The 17416-nt window shown below is 34.4% G+C and overlaps 1 protein-coding gene across 4 annotated transcripts in view; it reads left to right on the top strand.

The window, feature by feature from the left end:
- LOC148272816 (uncharacterized) overlaps positions 1–13796 on the top strand; it is a 168879-nt gene extending 155083 nt beyond the window's left edge. For 2 of the 4 annotated variants that reach the window (XM_088239539.1, XM_088239538.1), the window contains 5 exons: positions 4490–4680; positions 5222–5323; positions 11564–11704; positions 12663–12824; positions 12935–13252. In XM_088239539.1, the coding sequence (XP_088095665.1) occupies positions 4531–4680; positions 5222–5323; positions 11564–11704; positions 12663–12824; positions 12935–13120 (741 nt within the window). In that variant the 5' untranslated portion in view covers positions 4490–4530 and the 3' untranslated portion in view covers positions 13121–13252. Of the gene's footprint in view, positions 1–4489; positions 4681–5221; positions 5324–11563; positions 11705–12662; positions 12825–12934 lie in introns of all 4 variants that reach the window. The other 2 variants (XM_088239540.1, XM_088239537.1) reach the window with 2 other exon arrangements.
- Positions 13797–17416: the final 3620 nt, after the last annotated feature.

Raw genomic sequence — 17416 nt, 5'->3', positions numbered from 1 at the left:
GGCTTGCAGGAATTTTCTCGAAATTGAGCCCGTCTGCACTGGAATACGAAGTGGTAATTAAATCGATCATTAAATTAATTACAATATACGTTTGAGACATTGGTATCTCGCGTATGATGTATTGCACTAACTTGAGATGTTTTTTTTTATTGGTTGTTGAAAAAACGAGTCATTTCATTTGTCCCGGGAAATGTACTCGAAACGCTTTGAAATGCGGATCGAGATCTTATACAGTTTTTGCGCTGCTGTCACTGCCAGCCGAAATCGCATTTTTTTCGTAATAAAATTTGGCGAGTGGAAAGTAAATAATTTAAGGAAAGTTTAGATGTTACTGACTCTTAATAAAAACACCCCCTATTGGTGATTCTGTGTTTCGATTATCTTAAATTTATTTATTTTCTTCATTATGAAAAACAGCAAAAATATGTGAATATTCAATATATAATGTAGGAGTGTTTGATATAAGAAATTATAATTTAAAAATAAATTATGGAGAAACGTGTTTTTTAAAACAATTGTTTGAAAACTCTTATATTGAACGTAGGTTTAAGACAATTAAATAGATCTTTTATACTAGTAAATAAAGTGTAGTTGCGAGGAAAACAAACTATGCAAACTGCTGGAAGAATGAAAATGTGTGAGGGGCATGATAGCCAAGCACATACAAGGCCAATTCTGAAACCAGAGACCATTAAGACATCCACTGAGTAATATCACGTAGAATTCCCATATGTTAAAGTAGGCTAAGAATAATATGATGTTTATTACAAAAAGTTTTAAAGTGTAGGCCTTTAAATTTGATTCTTCAATTGAGATGTTGCAGGAACGTCTGCTGGATATTTTAAAATCTTACCTGAGGAAACCAAAAAATGTTGCCAATAAAAATATTAAAAAAACAGTTTGAACGTTTTGAGTTTGCCGTTACATAAGTTGAACATAGCATTAATGTCTTATCTTGACAAAATACGATTATTGGGAAAAAACTAAGGATTTAAATAGTTTCCTAGCAGAATCTGTTTCAAATAATTAGCTGTAAGCAGTTCTTGGTTCGCTTATTTTTATTGTGTACTAACATTATGAGCAGGTACCCGCACTTTGAATACCTTTGCACAAATTGCATGTCGTCCGGTGATGATTTTACTGTTTATTTATTATGAAGTAAAAATAAGAAAAAAGTTGGTCATAAAGAAGAGCGTCAATACCTATAGTTGAATGCAACATGTAATTTTTAATTGGTCATATGGATGTCTGCAGTATAGAGGTAGATAATTGAAACACAGATTCTTTCCATACTGTAGCATACATGTAAGGTAAATTAACGGTTGTCTTGGAATGAAAAAAGTTAATTGTGATAAAGGCTTAGAAGTCTTAACATGCGTACGTTGCACTGGTTAGACAGCAGTTTACTTCCATTGATAAATTCAATTTTATTGCAGATACTTAAAACAAGCAAATAAGTTTTCAAACATTAATAATCACTAAAAAAAACACAAAGGACTGCAATCATCCAGAAGCGGTAAGAGTAGTCTCCGTCGAAAATGTAAATTTATTCATCTTTACTAATCTAACCACTTAAGAGTCGTTCTGTACTATAAAATCATGAGGATAGTATCACCACAGGTAAACATTGTCCGTGAAATGGCTATGAATGGCCTATGTCCCCCGCATCACCAGACTCATAACATCATAACAGATACTCAAGTTTTACGACACCAGACATTATTAGTTTAGCAGCTTTTTGATCGCTTTATAAATCGGGGTCCTGCGTTTTTTTACCCTCTCAGAATTCTCGTTTGGCGAGGTCTTCTTTTGACGCAACAAACGACGCTAGGGGTGGCCGAGTTTGGTGTAAAAAATGAGTTTTTACCATTTTGTTGACTTCTATCATCGACAAGTGAAACTGATAAACCCAGTAGACTTTGTTCTAACAACAAAACAACAAACACCATCATCATCATACCCTTATCCGCATCCGATGGTGCACAAGGTACTGCATTAGTAAAATCAATGCAGCGTATCTCGATCATCTGTCACGGGAATGTAAGGTGATCAGTCACACGCTTCAGGTGATATTGTCCAGGGGACAGTGAAATATTTCTGTGTAAAATCACCATGTAAACAAATATTTAATGTCAATCCTCCCAGAAATCGAACTTAGGACCTCAAGCAAAGTTAGAGAACACGCAAACTATTAATTACACTACAAGGCGAACTTATCTTCACTCGATTTTTTTTTTCATCTGCTCGTCTAGGGTTCTTTGACTTTATTCTGTAACGAATTCGTTTCGTTAATTTATTCGTATTATATGGAGGGAACAAGAGCAAAATTTGATGGATATATGATGAACGAACGAACTTACGAAACGAAATTGTGATGGAATAAACCTGATGGTTATATTTCACACGCAGAACTGTATTCATTTTACAATTATTATTTTATAAAAAGAAACTTAGTTATTTCTTAATTTTATTGACGAATATATAAAAATACCCATATTTATTTCTATAGCCCTGTCACGTTTTTTTATCTTTGACGTTTTAACCTTTGTATAACGTAGGAGGTCTCGTGTGCATTTTTTGTGCCCTCCGCAGTATTGGGACACCAAAGCAGATAAAGGAATCATAATTTTATGACCGTTAAACTTATTGATGTTTCCACGATAAATGGGAACAATACTTCACACATCTTACGACAGATATGTTCATTGTCTTTTTTAATGATTACAAGATTATTTTTGATGCTGACTTTGACTTAAAGTGTGTCAACATAAATATTGTTATGGCTATTTTAAAAGACATATGTTTTATTGACATTAACGTGCTCACAAAATAACTAAAGATAGAATCATAAAAAGTTGCCTGAATTTATTTTTTAAGGAATATGATTAATAAGTCAATAGCTTAATATTGTTACCCTTTTAACAGGATATAATAAAAAAAAATGTTTGTTCTTTTTTTTCATCAAAAGCCAACTAACAATTTTATTTGACGTTTGAGAATGACCAATTTTTTTTCATTTGTTAAAGGCATTGATAGATACGTTTACCTCACCGCAAAGGCGGTAATTTAATTGAAAGCTTGGCAGTGAATTCTTTTTTCTTTAACTTTTTACAAAACACAGTGGTTATAAAATCATTAAAATTGGCTTGAGTAAATAATTGTATTTTCCACCTACTTACTCAAGTATTAAAAATATTAGTACCTACCCGAACCAAACATAATTAATTTGACCTATTTTGCGACATGGATGTAAGAAATGCGCCAAAAGGAACGAGCATGTGTAATTTTACCTCGGGGTTGACGTTTCAAAACATCACTGCGTTTAATAATTTTCATCACGACACCTCCCATAACGTCCTGTGCTCCCAATACACGTAGGTACCTGCGGGAACGCGAGCCTCTTATTTGAGGTTCTTCTAGTTTCACAATTGATTGTACAAATATGTACCTTCTGTTATTAGTGTGATAAAAATTCGATTGCTCTGTAAATTAACCGTGAGATTTGTCAATATTTGCATAAGGGTATATACCCACTCAAGACGGAATGAAAACAAAAAAATACACACAGATATCTAATTTATAATTATAATATATAAAAACAACTTAAACCAGATCAAATTAATACAATTACAACAACAAAATTATTAAATAATTAATTGGGTATATTATTATAGAAATTTCTAGCCGTACTGAACTAAATACGTTTTAAATTACTTGGAAGTTCACCATAGACAATACTTAAACAAATGCCGTTTCAGCATTCCTTTTTAAATAAGGCAACACGTTTTATAATATTACGTATATTTTGAACATAACAATTCATAGATCGTCAGTTGCATAATCGGCTTTTGTTTCTTGTTGGGCGCACTGGCCGCTTGTTTAGCTTTGGTAAAAAAAGATAATAAAACACACACCGTCTGTTAGTTCTTTTCTTGTTTGTGGGATCCAGTACATAAAGCGCCCACCGCCTGTCAATTTCCTTTACGTGGTTTAATAAGACGATCAGAGCCTTTTTAGAGATGCACACGTTTCGTACAGGGGCACCAAAATATCAAAATATAACCCGAAATACCCCTAAAGCTAAAAAAAATATAATAAAAGATATGTTTAATGCCTATAACACTCCTCACTTTATTTTTCTCTACCAAATTGGTGTTTTATTAAGGCAGTTTTATTTTAGTTTTGACAACCCTATCAGTATCCCGTCTCTAGAACCCTTTACAGTTTACACTGCGGTGGCGCTAATTACAATGGTATATTTTCGACCGGTTAACAAGGTGATGTCTTAATTGGTTCTTTTATTTGTTTGAAACAACCTTTTTGTTTTTGGGGCCTTTCTTAAACGCCGCCTTCAAATAATTTGATCTCAGGATGATGTTATAACTGGCGGAAATCAAACATTGTTCGTGTTTAACACAGTTTTTTTTTCATTGAGGTTGTAAAAGAAAACGTATAAAGCGTTTGTACTAATTTTAACGTTTTTTTGCAGAGCTAAGTGAGGTCTTCTTGTGGCTGTGCTTATTTGGTTTGATGCATTCCGCCTGCGCGAGGGCAACTCCAACAAGACATCCTTCTACTACCTCAAACAGACCCCAAAAAGCACACATGGAGCGACAAAACGGAGCCGCCCTCTGGATCAACCCCTGCGGAATGGGGGCAAATGAGGAACTCATGCCACAGGTGATAATACAAACATTAAAAGTACAAAATAAATGAGGAAATATTAAATAAAAATATACAAATACGTCAAGGCTAAGTGCAAAAAATCTTTATCGATTAATTCGTCTCGTCTGATGCGAGCTTCTATATTTCGCGCTTTGAGAGCGGAGAGTAAAACGCGGGCGAATCTTGTTCAAACATGTTGAAAAACACAGAAACATCTCGACATTGTAGACATTTCCAAACGCTGAAACTGGCTGAGATATGGCGTAACGGTCAATAGCGAGATGCTGCTAAATCAATAAATAAATTCATTGGTTACAAATGCTCCCCGACAATCGGCAATAAATTTGCGAGATAATAATCGCTGCTGATTAAATTGTGTAGTAACGGTTATATCTGGCTTAGTAGTGTGATTCCCGCATTGCCTTGCAACTACAAAACGACACTAAATAATGCAATCGGCTGGTAATCTCCAAATACAAGAGATTTCAATGATTTTTTAAAAACTTAAATAGAATATATTGGTTATTTTTTTGACATATTTTTTTCTCTTTTGCAGGATGTTGAAATACCCTACGTCAGCGATAAGGAACTTCTAAATCAAATTGTCGTCCAGGCCAAGAACGCACTCTGGGAAGCTGACAGCTTTAAAGTAGACTATGTATGTAACAATTTTAAATTAGTTTATTTTATCTTTTTTTTATTTTTCCCGCCAAATAGCAACCGGTGAATAATTAGCTCTGTGTCAAAGACGTTTAACAATGTTTACCGCCGTTTCATTCATATAAGTTTTTACGCGACACAGCCCGCGCCAGACACACAATGGTCGTTTTTAGCAGCCATCGATTGAATAATATTGCGTCTAATTTGCGTGAGTCTCCGCTGTCTCTTTCTCACTCGAGGTCCTGCCGAAGTTGTCTGCGTACCTGCCTTCTCGCTTCATCGGATGGAAGACGAGGTATTATCTCTCACCGGTCGCGTCCGGTCGCGAGTCGCTTCCTTTCCGTTAATTATCGCGTCTTGTCACCGCTCAAACCGAAACTTCGAATTTATCCCAATTTTCACAATTCTCTAAAAAAATACTTTAAATTATATAATCTTTGCCAAATAAAATTTCATTCATTTAACTCAATATAAAAGTATGGGCTTTGAATGCTCGAACAATGCTTCTCGTTTTTATTATGTGACACTGGCTCGATGTCCTGACAGTCAGCAAGTGTTGACAGCATTTTATAAATCGAATGTTACATAATTATTCCATATTGATTAAATTCGTTCAGTTGAGGTCACCGCAGCCGTTACTCAGCAACCTACAGTGACTCACTGTATGGAGTTTTGGTCGAATTTCTTCGGATCGGCGAGTGTCGAAGGCTCATCTTGATTACACGCAGAAACCATTCTGGTTATGTAGCACTCAAATCGAAAGCGGCAGTTCTGTGTGTAATGGCACCTGCCCGGCGCGTATTGAATGAAACATGACAGCGGTGCAGTCACTCCATTTGGCTATTTCTCGTCCTTGCAAATTGGAGACTGCGAAGCCCGCCATCAGTATTCTTTACCTCGCCACTTCGCGGTTGTGGATTAGGGAATCCCGATACTGAATTGTCTCAGTAAATTTTGTTGACGATTCCATACAGCTCACAGGTGAAAACCTTTTCTGGGCACGCTACTATCAAAACCAGCTTTAGATGTCAGCGCGCGTACCTACAAATCACAATTGTTTTATGATCACGCGTGTATACAATAATAATAACTCATTCGGGCTTGTCCTTGATGATATTTCAGTAGAGTCATTGAAACTATTAAGTATAGCGTAAATTAAATTAGTGTTTTGTTTTTAACCTACTGAATCAGAATTATCTGTTGATCAGTCATCGAACAATTGCCTTTTAGCAGTCAAATAGAGTTAAAATTAACATAGTTTCCTGTGCCTTGTAGTACTGCGTATGTCCATTGCCATCGCCTAGTTGAGCGAAAGGGGAAGCGGCTGAGTATTATTATAACATTTACAACTCCCGCCAACGATTAATGTGTCCAAAAATGAAACAGTGAACTAAACGGAAGTCACCAAACCTGTAACCCACTCCTGTTTGCGCCGTCGCTATTATTTTACTAAAATATGCTGCGAAATTAACGATATTCAACAGTATTCAAGCCAGAAAAAAACATTCTAATGTATCGGTGAAAATTTTTCTCATCCGATGATTAATACGTCGGTTATTCGACTCTATCTACACTAACAGATCTGTTCTGTTTCTTCTTCTGTTTGCGCCTAATAATTTGTCGGACCGGAATTCGAAGTGGTGGAATTATCTACAGCCAAGTGCAAGTGTTGCACCGTGATGCATGTGAAGGAAGAATTGGAGAGAGGTAGGTACATCAGCTAAACCATCGTCCCCGACTTCCTCTCCAGCTTATTGCTCATGCACTTCACGTGCCCCCACGTGGGCCGCGCGCAATCGAAACAATGATTACCAAACAAAAAATAAATAAATATTTTTTTAAATAATAATTAAGTCATGGAAGTGACAATGATCCAGTTATGTGCATGTGAATTGTAACACTCAGTCGACATTTTGACATCTAAATTATATTGCTTAATTCGATTCAATAAATGTTGCACCAAAAACATCAATATCAAGCCGACCGATTTCGCATATCTCATTCTAATCCGAAACAGTTTAATGTCTCGCTCGATTGAAATTCTTTTTGCCTTTAAAATTCAATGCACCGCTTGAATAACAATCAGTTGTGATTCAGAAAAGATATTTTTCTTTCTAAATCTGTTCAAAAAATAAATACGATAGATTTTTTAATACTGAGATACGTTGAAGGGACACTGCTTCTTCCGACGCAGACATTGTGTGATGTATGTACATAGACTGGACTACAAGTCGATTCACCTGTCATATTAGCGCGTATATGTGACGGAATTTTTGAATTGTCTTCAACAGTCGATAATGCTCGCTATGTCCACCTATTTTAATTGTTGTTTGATTCAACGGACTTAGTCTTTGGACTGCCGAGCAGTATCAACTTTGTCTTTTCTCACTCCCGGCATATCTGAGCACGTCGTATGGACGTTAAGATGTCCCAAAAGATAATGAGCTTCCTATCCGCGTAGAGAAGGATGTAACTCAATGTCCTACTGACGTGATACCAACCGCTATTATCCATTAAATGTTAACCGTTTCATTAACGAAAAAAAGATACAAAAATTTCACTGAAACTACAAGTTAAAAGGTTTTTTTTTCTTATACTTACTGATTATTTAACTATCAAAATGATAATATTACTGTCCGTCTTTAAATTTATTTTTCAATTATTTCCATTTATCTGAGAAAGTTCTTTTAACCCCAATCACAACATTTGGTAGTTTTTCTTTCTAGCAACAAGAGAACGCTTCCGATACCTATTTACTGTTCTAATTTTTTTGCCTCGCCAATTCCTTTTTACAGCAGTAGATAGCAGCCAGATACGCCCTTTATTTACATTTAAATCACGATTGAAATGGTACCTTTCTTATATTTGAGTTTTTCCTTTCCCCTCCTTATTTTCTTGCCACTTTTACCCTCTCCTTACCTCGTGGTACACTGTTATTTTTATATTCAATTAAAAATAAAATAAATATCTTGTTTCATAATGAAATTTTAATTGAAAGGGTTGTAATATACGTTCCTAGAGTATATTCATATTTGCCATTTATTTGTTTAAATTAAACGGTTCGGGTAGGTAGGAAAAAAATGCCTTAAGGAGATAAACCCGTCCTCATATTATGCATACAAAGTGTTTAAAGAAAAAAAAAATCCTTCGCGTGTGCTTAGCCAATATTTCCGAAGAAAAGTAGTAAGCATCTTGTCTGTATTCAACGATCAGCTGGGAAAACATTATATTTATGAAAAATTAGTTTTCTGAATTCACCGGGATTTCCAATATGGAAACAGACTGTAGATCTTCAGATATGAATAATGTATCATGCACTTTATCTCGCTGCAATGTGGTACACGCGGGTCGGGTGACGCATGCGCAAACAATCGCGAGTAAATTCACATGCGCATTATGTACGTGGGATTCTAATTACTTCGGCTTATTGTTTTTGATACTTTTGATGTACCCGTCGATTCTTTATTTTTCTCACTAAGTAATCCTCGCTTTATTATTTGATTGCTCTCTTGTTGTCTGCGTGTGGCCTCCCCTAATAACTTGAACAATCGGATGCACATCGCCCCGAGAAAAGACAGTGCAGACTTCAGCTATATTTGTTATTCCGTACGCGACAACTTTTGAAGGAAACTGTCATTTCGTAAACTGACTTGTCACCCTAACAGTATTATTTATAGATTTTCATCAAAAGTTATTTGCGTTTTCGTATAACTTAATATTTTCAGTTACCAATCTACGCATCGTACCGGAAATAAAAATACCAACAGCACGAATAGCTCATTCCACTTAACAAAACGTAAATCATTATTTTATTACATTAATAATCTCAAATTTGTTTTGAGTTTTTGACATACTATTCAATCAAATTCAATTCTCATTAATAAAATAACAAACATCTGCTTATTGTAAGATGGTGATTTCGCGAGAACGTTATCTGAGGTTCGTATTATTAGGAGCCGATAAATAGCACTTGTTGGAAATTGAACTTGCATACTGGTTATGACTGATGACGCCAGAATTGGTGATCGGACATAACACAGACACATACGGCCGTCTCGCTCACTCGCTGGTGGGCGCTAACATTGTGGCGGCATGCAGTCTGGGCATACTGGACGACAATCGGCTGTTGCTGTTATCTCCTAAAAACTTCTTCTGCCCGGAGAAATTTACATATATTGAGAACAATACTGATGCAAATCATATGTGCAATTATGATTGCATTCAATTATAACGCATGCCAATATGTGCAACTGCGTTCGTATCAACCTACATAAAAACTCAATTTTATGCACGTAATACAAGTACTCGGTACATTTAAAAATTAACGAAAAACAGATTATTTTATGCACTACTTAAATCACAATTTGTTCAATGATGCGCATTTATTCAAAGTATTTGCCGTTGCTGTGATTACTTAAGCAAATTACAAGCGCAGGTGTTGACAGCAGCTGACACTATGCTGATACAAAGAATTCCAATCGGAACTTTACAAAGCCTTGGGAAAGTATTTCCAATACCACACACGAACTATCTTTCGATACCGGAACATTTTTCATCCGACAAATATTTGTTTACATAATAACAACTGAAATTAATTTAATAATGAAGGTCTTATCTTTTCTGTTGAATGAGTTGCTCCTATAAACAAAATTGTTTTATCACCCAGACGCTGGGAGACTGCTTGGCACCACAACCTACGCTCCAATACCAGACTAGGCATCTTTCTTTATCGGGATATGTACATTGTACTTACATTGTAACAAGGAATGTGAGACTGATGTGATAAGAGGCATAATGTTGCAAAGAGAAGTGTCTTAAAACAAAATAATTGCATCTTAAAGTTTAAAAAGATGATTCAACTTGCGTAGGTCAAATGACCAATGATCAAATGATCATTAAGGTACATTTAAACGGGAATTTAGTAGCAATACTTACCGCTTATTTATTTTTCAATCTGTAATAACCCTGGAATTTTTTTTCTTCTTTAATCGATTTTGTCTGGTTGTTATTATTACTTAATAATACACAATACGCGTATTTAGTGATTGTATTTGACAAACATTGTAATTAGCGATTCAACATCATAAAATTGCGTTGTGATCTTAACATATATTACTATTACTACCGGTATTTGATAGCTTTTTGCGAGATTTATGATTTAAACAGGATTGCACGTGCCCATCGTAATATCAATAAGTATATAATAAAATTGTGTATTATGAAATTAGTGCAATTATAAAACCAAATAGAAAAACGATATTAATGTTCAACTAGCTTTCCAGAAAGCGAAGTTAAGTGCTCGTGTTTAAAACCGTTACTACGAAACAACACAAAATTCTGAGATATTTAACGATATGACATCATATTCAATGAGTAAACTCGGATCGATAATTTCCCAGTACCTACTGCGAATAATGTAATATAAAACTCGCGGGTTAACCGTCTCAAACCTTCGCGTGACCGGGTCACGTGTCAAATGTTTACTCTGAAGTGAAAAAAAATCTTATTCCATGCTCATGCCTATGACAAATAAAAATATCATGTCAAACACATGTTTATTATTTTCCGTTAGGTAATATTATTAAATATACCTGTGACCTTTTTAATCGCAGAGGGGAACACAGTTGTTCTTGTGCAGGTCCGATTCGTTTGAAATCGACGGGTTTTTCTTGGAAAACGGAACGGTCGATGCCTAAAGCCACATCATATGATGTAATATGGGTGTTTGATATATTTTTTGAGGCTTGCTTCGCAGTCGTTTTAAGTAACACGTGATGCCGGCGCAAGGCGATAAAATTGACCGATAAATTGGGTGTGTCGTCTTCTTTAAACGACTTGGTGAAATGTCGCGTGCGTATTTCATGCATAATTATGTATTGTTGAGTTTGCTAGCGCCTAGCGTTGACGCATAGGAATCACACGAGGTGCATCAGAACGTTAATCTGCTAATTTTCAGCTGGAGTCACGCTTCGGATAGTGGTATTATTTTACTCTTTTAGTGGAAAGTGTTAGTCACTGGGATCTGTAGTCGCAAATTGATAAATTACTATTAGGGCTAATCTGCTGATTACTTTTCACCGAAGTTAGTAATCTAAAAACTTTCAACTTCTTCGCGAATGATTTAGTGATTACATTTCTTCGAAACAATTTAATCTTGGAAGGGCTTGCTAAGAAACGAGGAGTCATTGAAATACCTACTATTTTTCTCGATACTAATATTTATTTTTCTTTGTTACAGGTTAAGAAAACGTTTAAAATGGATTATGACGAACATCACAAGTCTTGGCTCCAGAATCACTATGACTGGTTGCCGAGTAAGGAGAAGATTCCCAAAGCGCTGGGTGGTGAAGTACCCGCTGAACACCTAAAAAAAATCGAGGTAACTTTTTTTGTATGTAAATTAATAGATCAATTTTATTGTACGCCTAAACTTTGTTAGAGGTTTCTTTAATTTGTACGATAGGTAGGCAATAGATGTAATTTGTCTCTGGGAAACATAAAGAAATACAAAAGTGTTTGGAGGGTGATCCTTGCCTCGGGCTGTGTGTGGTGCGAGGCTTTGACCTGTCTTACCTTAACCTTGGGTGTGATATCAATATAACTTTATGGCGTGACGGATTTCAAAGATAAATTTGGAACCAATTATCCGTTTATTTCTGCAAACGTAGGTGCATATTTCGATTTTGAGTAGCGTGAAAGATTTTTGGTAACTTTAATTTGATGTCTGTAAGGTGTGCGTGATATGCTGGGTGCCAGACGACTCGCCTGAATATGACGATCTCCATCATGCTCCGTCAAATATAATTATAGTCGTCTCTCTTCAGGTTAAACACATCACTTTCGATGTAAATTTTGACTTCGTCTATAAATTGCTAATCATTGCTAGGAGTCGAATATTTTTTGCACTAGCTGTCTAGTATCACGCCACGATTCCTTTTCGAGTCGGTGACCTTGGTAAAATATAATAGTTTTGATGCATCTTAAGTTTCAAAATTTCGAAACTCGACGGACATGCACCGCGAGCCTTTAATTTGGATGCAGCATGACTACTCCGGATCCGTCATCATAAGTAAGATTTGTTTCTCATTAATTCTGTCACGCAATGGCACTTGAGATACTTGTCATATTCCAGTTCGAGTGTAACTAGCAATCAAAACGCAATTATCAGAGCAACATTCGGACCTGTACATACGTAATAAGAGACTCAAAAATATATTAAAAACAAGATATCGCCTTCCAGAAATCGCCGTTCCCAGTTTCACGTAGAACAACTTAAGCATATCTAATGATAACTTTGTATCGAATGTGATTTAACCTATTTATTATTTTGTTCGCAGAATAATCTTGACGGGACGCTAGCAGACTCGTACGAATATCTTCAGAGATTCGCTGTCGGCTTGGAACAAGTCGCGAGAGACCAACGTGCAAATTCCGCTCCATTCAGAGATCTCTTCACTGGAGCGGAGTATAAGCTACGCGCTGTGCTTTGCGAAATTCAGGTAAATATTAAACCGCACAGACATTTTTTAAAATAAAATTCATTTAATTAATGACAAATATTTTTTCGTTGTTGTTATAGTGGCTAACGTTCTTTTTCTTTTGCCTGCAGGTCGCCATCATAGAACGTAACGTGGAGCGCCGCCCAGACATTACTCGCGACATTATGAGTGACGAGTTTCGAAATTTGGGTGATTCCTATAGGAATTTGAGAGATTGGTTAATATACAGAGACTACATGAACGCTCTGGAGTACGTTATCAAGATTTTTGAGTTCTTCAGCTCCAAAATGCCTTGATTTGGCCGTGGAAGAGGCCGTGCCTAATTTGTGTTTTTCCTCTCCGTATCGTCGGGTCTTCAGAAAGTAGTGAAATTCGCTTGTGTAATGAATTGTTACCTATCAATACAAACTCTGTGTGGATTATGCCGCAAATCTTTGGCTCATTGTACTGGCCTGCTAAAGTATAACAAAATTAATATTGTCGTCTTATATTATGTTCTGTGTACTCCATTATATTAAATTGATGACATTATTTATTGACGCCTTGATCAGTATCTAAATATTTCGAATAGTTTTATCCAATTGGTCGAAATATCTAGTTTAAATGTTATATCAAGTATTAAGTAGATTGGCAGTAGAAAATGTTATACGAAATGTATCGTGCTAATGTAGGTAAATTGTATGAACTGATATAAATACCTCTCAGATCTTGTAATGGACTTGTTGATATTTCACTGCAACTCTTAAGTTACTTTACAGTGTCTTATAAATAATTATACGTTTTTCTACGTAGTTGTAAATACAAATTGTATATAACATAATCAGATTTACTTTTATTTGACTCAGATACAAATATTTTCAAAAATACTCAGCTTTGACATAAATGATGTCTTTATTTACTTTTTCCTGCAATTAACACAGTAATTTTGACAAAGAAAATCCTTTAGTTCATCTGAAATAACGATTTTTAGAATAATTCATTGAATTAAAAAAAAATCTGAATGTTAAAATAATATGTACTGAGAATTATTACAGAGGCAATAATTATCTTGGAACACATGAAATGTTTGTAATAGTTTGTTGTAAAAATATTACTAATTAGACTGTTGAGCCATTTTTTGCCATACCCTTTTTGAAACAAAGTAAATTTTTGGTGAATATTGATGATAATTGTTTCTGTTATTATCATCTCCGGTAAGAATAATTTTAAGCTACGATAGATAAATTGAAGTTTTTAAAAAAATAACTTAGTCATTCTCCTACCGAGACATCGAAATATGGCCATGAATATAAATTTTTACGCATTTTATAAGAAATATTGTATTTTATTTATTGATTAATTTATTAGATCCAACGATTTTTATAATGAAATATAAGTGATTTGTTGTAAGTTAGTTTTAGATGTTATTTAATAAATTATTACTAGGTTATTTATTTTATACGTAATATTCAATTCTTATAGACCTTACTCTACTTATCAGTGTTTCGTATTTCTACTGTTTTTCTGACTGTCCAGAGTAAAAAAGTTAAAGTACTGTTATTTCTTTATCTGGTTAAGACACCCCTTGAAATACTCTCTTGAAATTAATTACTAATAAATTTAATATGGAAAATTTTGCGTAAGAAAAAATGGAACAGAAAAACTGTTTTTTAACTTTTTTCCTATCAATACGAAATTACTAAAACAAGGCTGTGAAGTCTTTCATAACCAACAAAACTAAAAATGGCTATCAAACATCTTGTCGATGAAAATAAATCAATTTCAAAAGATAAGTGTTAAATTAATATTGTTTATGGTTTGCTAACTATGTCTGTGATATAATTCATTTATTATAATGTTAAATTTACTATTTAAATCTTTTTCCATTATAAAATAGTAATGTTCCTATGTTATCTTTACTATTTTCTTTTTATGTTTTCAAATTAATAATGGTTCTTTAGGGCGACGATTTTGTGCAAAAGTAATTAGGTCATCATTCGTATCTCTTTATTATCCAGCCTTTATTCAATAAAGAACTTTTATTATTTGATGCATAAAGTAATGTGACGTAAATACAATTTATTTTAATATTTATGAACTCTGTAAATATATAATTTATTAAACAAAAGAATTGATGTAATTATTAATTTTCTGGAATGAAATGTAAAATTTTTAACCAAAGACAGATTATTCCACTTATATACACAGTCTTTTACTTAAAAATTGATACACCCTTTTCCCCATTTAATCTTTATCGTGATTTTGGTTGGTTGTAAATATTCTACCTATATACAGTGGTTGGATGGAGTTCATATTACATGAAATCTTGGGTTTGGTTCTCGAGTGAGCTTTTTGATTTTTAGCTGCTTTTAGTAAAAATAATTAAAATAAAATCTTGACACCAAAAACTTATCACGACACTTTTTTTATTGAAGTTTGCATTCATGATGAATTGCAAAGATCGGATAAAAGTGAAGGAAATAATTAAAATATGCAAAAAATATATAATTTAATTCAAGCCACTATGATAAGAAACACATCACAACATATTTAAGGGGAGAAATTTTATAAAAGGTAAAAAAAACTCGTCGGTAGTTTTGGGAGGTTTCAACAAATATTTGTGACAAAGCAATTTTTAAAATTAAAAATATTACATGACATAATTAGGCGGCCTCCGTGGTGTAGTGGTCAAGACGCTTGACTCACGCACGGAAGGTTCCGGGTTCGATTCCCGGTGAGAACACAAAAATTGAAAATGGGATTTTTCTCAAGCCTGGTTGTTCTGTAATGTAATTCACCACTGTAATTGGGCCCCCTGGCCTGTTGTGGTGCAAAAAAAATGAAATGAAATGAAAATTCGGCAACAATATGTCTACGTAAAACATTTTATTATATTTTACAAAACATTTACAGTTTGCAAAAGCTTTAGCTAATTTAAACCCCAACAGGCAGTCGACGGTTTCACGTTTTTGAAATTTATTTGATTAATTGAAACATTTCGATCCTAAGCTGCTTTCCTTTCCTTTGATTTAACTGTAATGATTGCATTGTTCCTTTTATTGTGAGTTTGGCGAATAGTATGGAAGGCTTTTGTCGGATATTATCATTCTTCCTGCGATGTTGCGATTACACGTTTGGTAATTAAAACTGTGTTAATTTACACTTGAATCAAATTCAGTTATAGGAACATGTTAAAACTGAGATGAAGAACTTATTAGAGAAGGTAATATAGAAGTTTAGGCATCCACATGGCTTGTGAACTCAAAACATTATTGATAAATCCACCTGGTCCAAGAAGAAGTATAGAAATTGAAAAATATTTTCGGGTGTTGCCTAATGTATGTAGGTGAAATAATTCAATCATATGAATCTCACCAGCAACAATGAAGGTTGCAGCTCTCTAAATTGTCAACAGTTGGAAGAATCGAAGGAATAAAGATGTTCTAATACAGGCAGAAAGTGTGAATGTTACACAGTGTGTAAAGTGACCACTTAAACCAGACAATGACAGGTCATAAGCTCTGTGGATGGCTATTATATTTTTTTTGCACCATAACAGGCCAGGAGGCCCAATTACAGTGGTGAATTACATCGTAGAACTCCCAGACTTGAGATAAATCACAATGATTTTTTTTTGTGTTCTCACCGGGAATCGAATCCAAAACCTTCCGTGTGTAAGTCAAGCATCTTGACCACTACACCACGGAGGCCGACACCTCTATATTACCTTCTCTAAAAAGTTCTTCATCTCTGTTGTAATATGTTAATATAAACAGCTCACTAAGAGGTTGAATCCAGTCCTTGTCTACAAATATTTGGACACACTCAAAACATTGTTAAATATAACTTTTTCTTTAAAATCTGTCTTGTCTCACATTGCATTTCTGTCATTTTTACAAGGAATTGATTAATGACAGGAACCAAAAAAAACTCAACCGATCTGAACCGCCTTTGAAAAAAAAAATTGCAACATAATAATAATTTAACAATAATATCCGTAACGCTTCTAGGTCTTAAAAGACTGTGGTAAATAATTCCTTTACGCGCGGTGGTGTAACATCGTGTTACCGCAAGCAAAAGACGGAATATTCTTAAGTTCAGACACAAAAAAAACAAGGTGACATACTGTTAAAAAAAATATTTTCCGTAATTTATAAACATGCATACTAGCCCTGTTATACAGGAAATTAATTAAAAATCATCAATACACAGCTCATATCACATAGGCGCGTCTCCAATTACTATCAATAAAAGACTAAATCTATTTCATATAACACCGGCTACAGAAGTGTCTCTGTCTTCCTTGTTATGAGTTCTATCTTCGCGCTCTCTCTTATACAGATGTATTGCTGCAATGGCCGACATTCATTCTTCGCGTAGCACAGTAAAATATTTTTCGTATTTAAATCCAGTATATTTATTTAAAAAATCGTTTCCAAATTCTGTAAAAAAATGTCTATTTAAAGATGACAAGAAATACAACTTCATCTTTTAAAAAAATAAGAGAGCTACTTATATCAAGTCTTGAATTATCGTATGTAGACTAGTGTGACATCACAGCCATACAAGAGCTAGCTTGGAGAAGATAATAAATCATATTTAATAATAAATTT

The sequence above is a fragment of the Micrasema longulum genome, unplaced genomic scaffold (assembly GCF_059751315.1).
Source record: "Micrasema longulum isolate JH-2025_06_02 unplaced genomic scaffold, ASM5975131v1 h1tg002182l, whole genome shotgun sequence".
NCBI lineage: Eukaryota > Metazoa > Arthropoda > Insecta > Trichoptera > Brachycentridae > Micrasema > Micrasema longulum.
The sequence above is the reverse complement of the archived record's forward strand: the minus strand, read 5'-3'. Positions and strand labels throughout refer to the sequence as shown.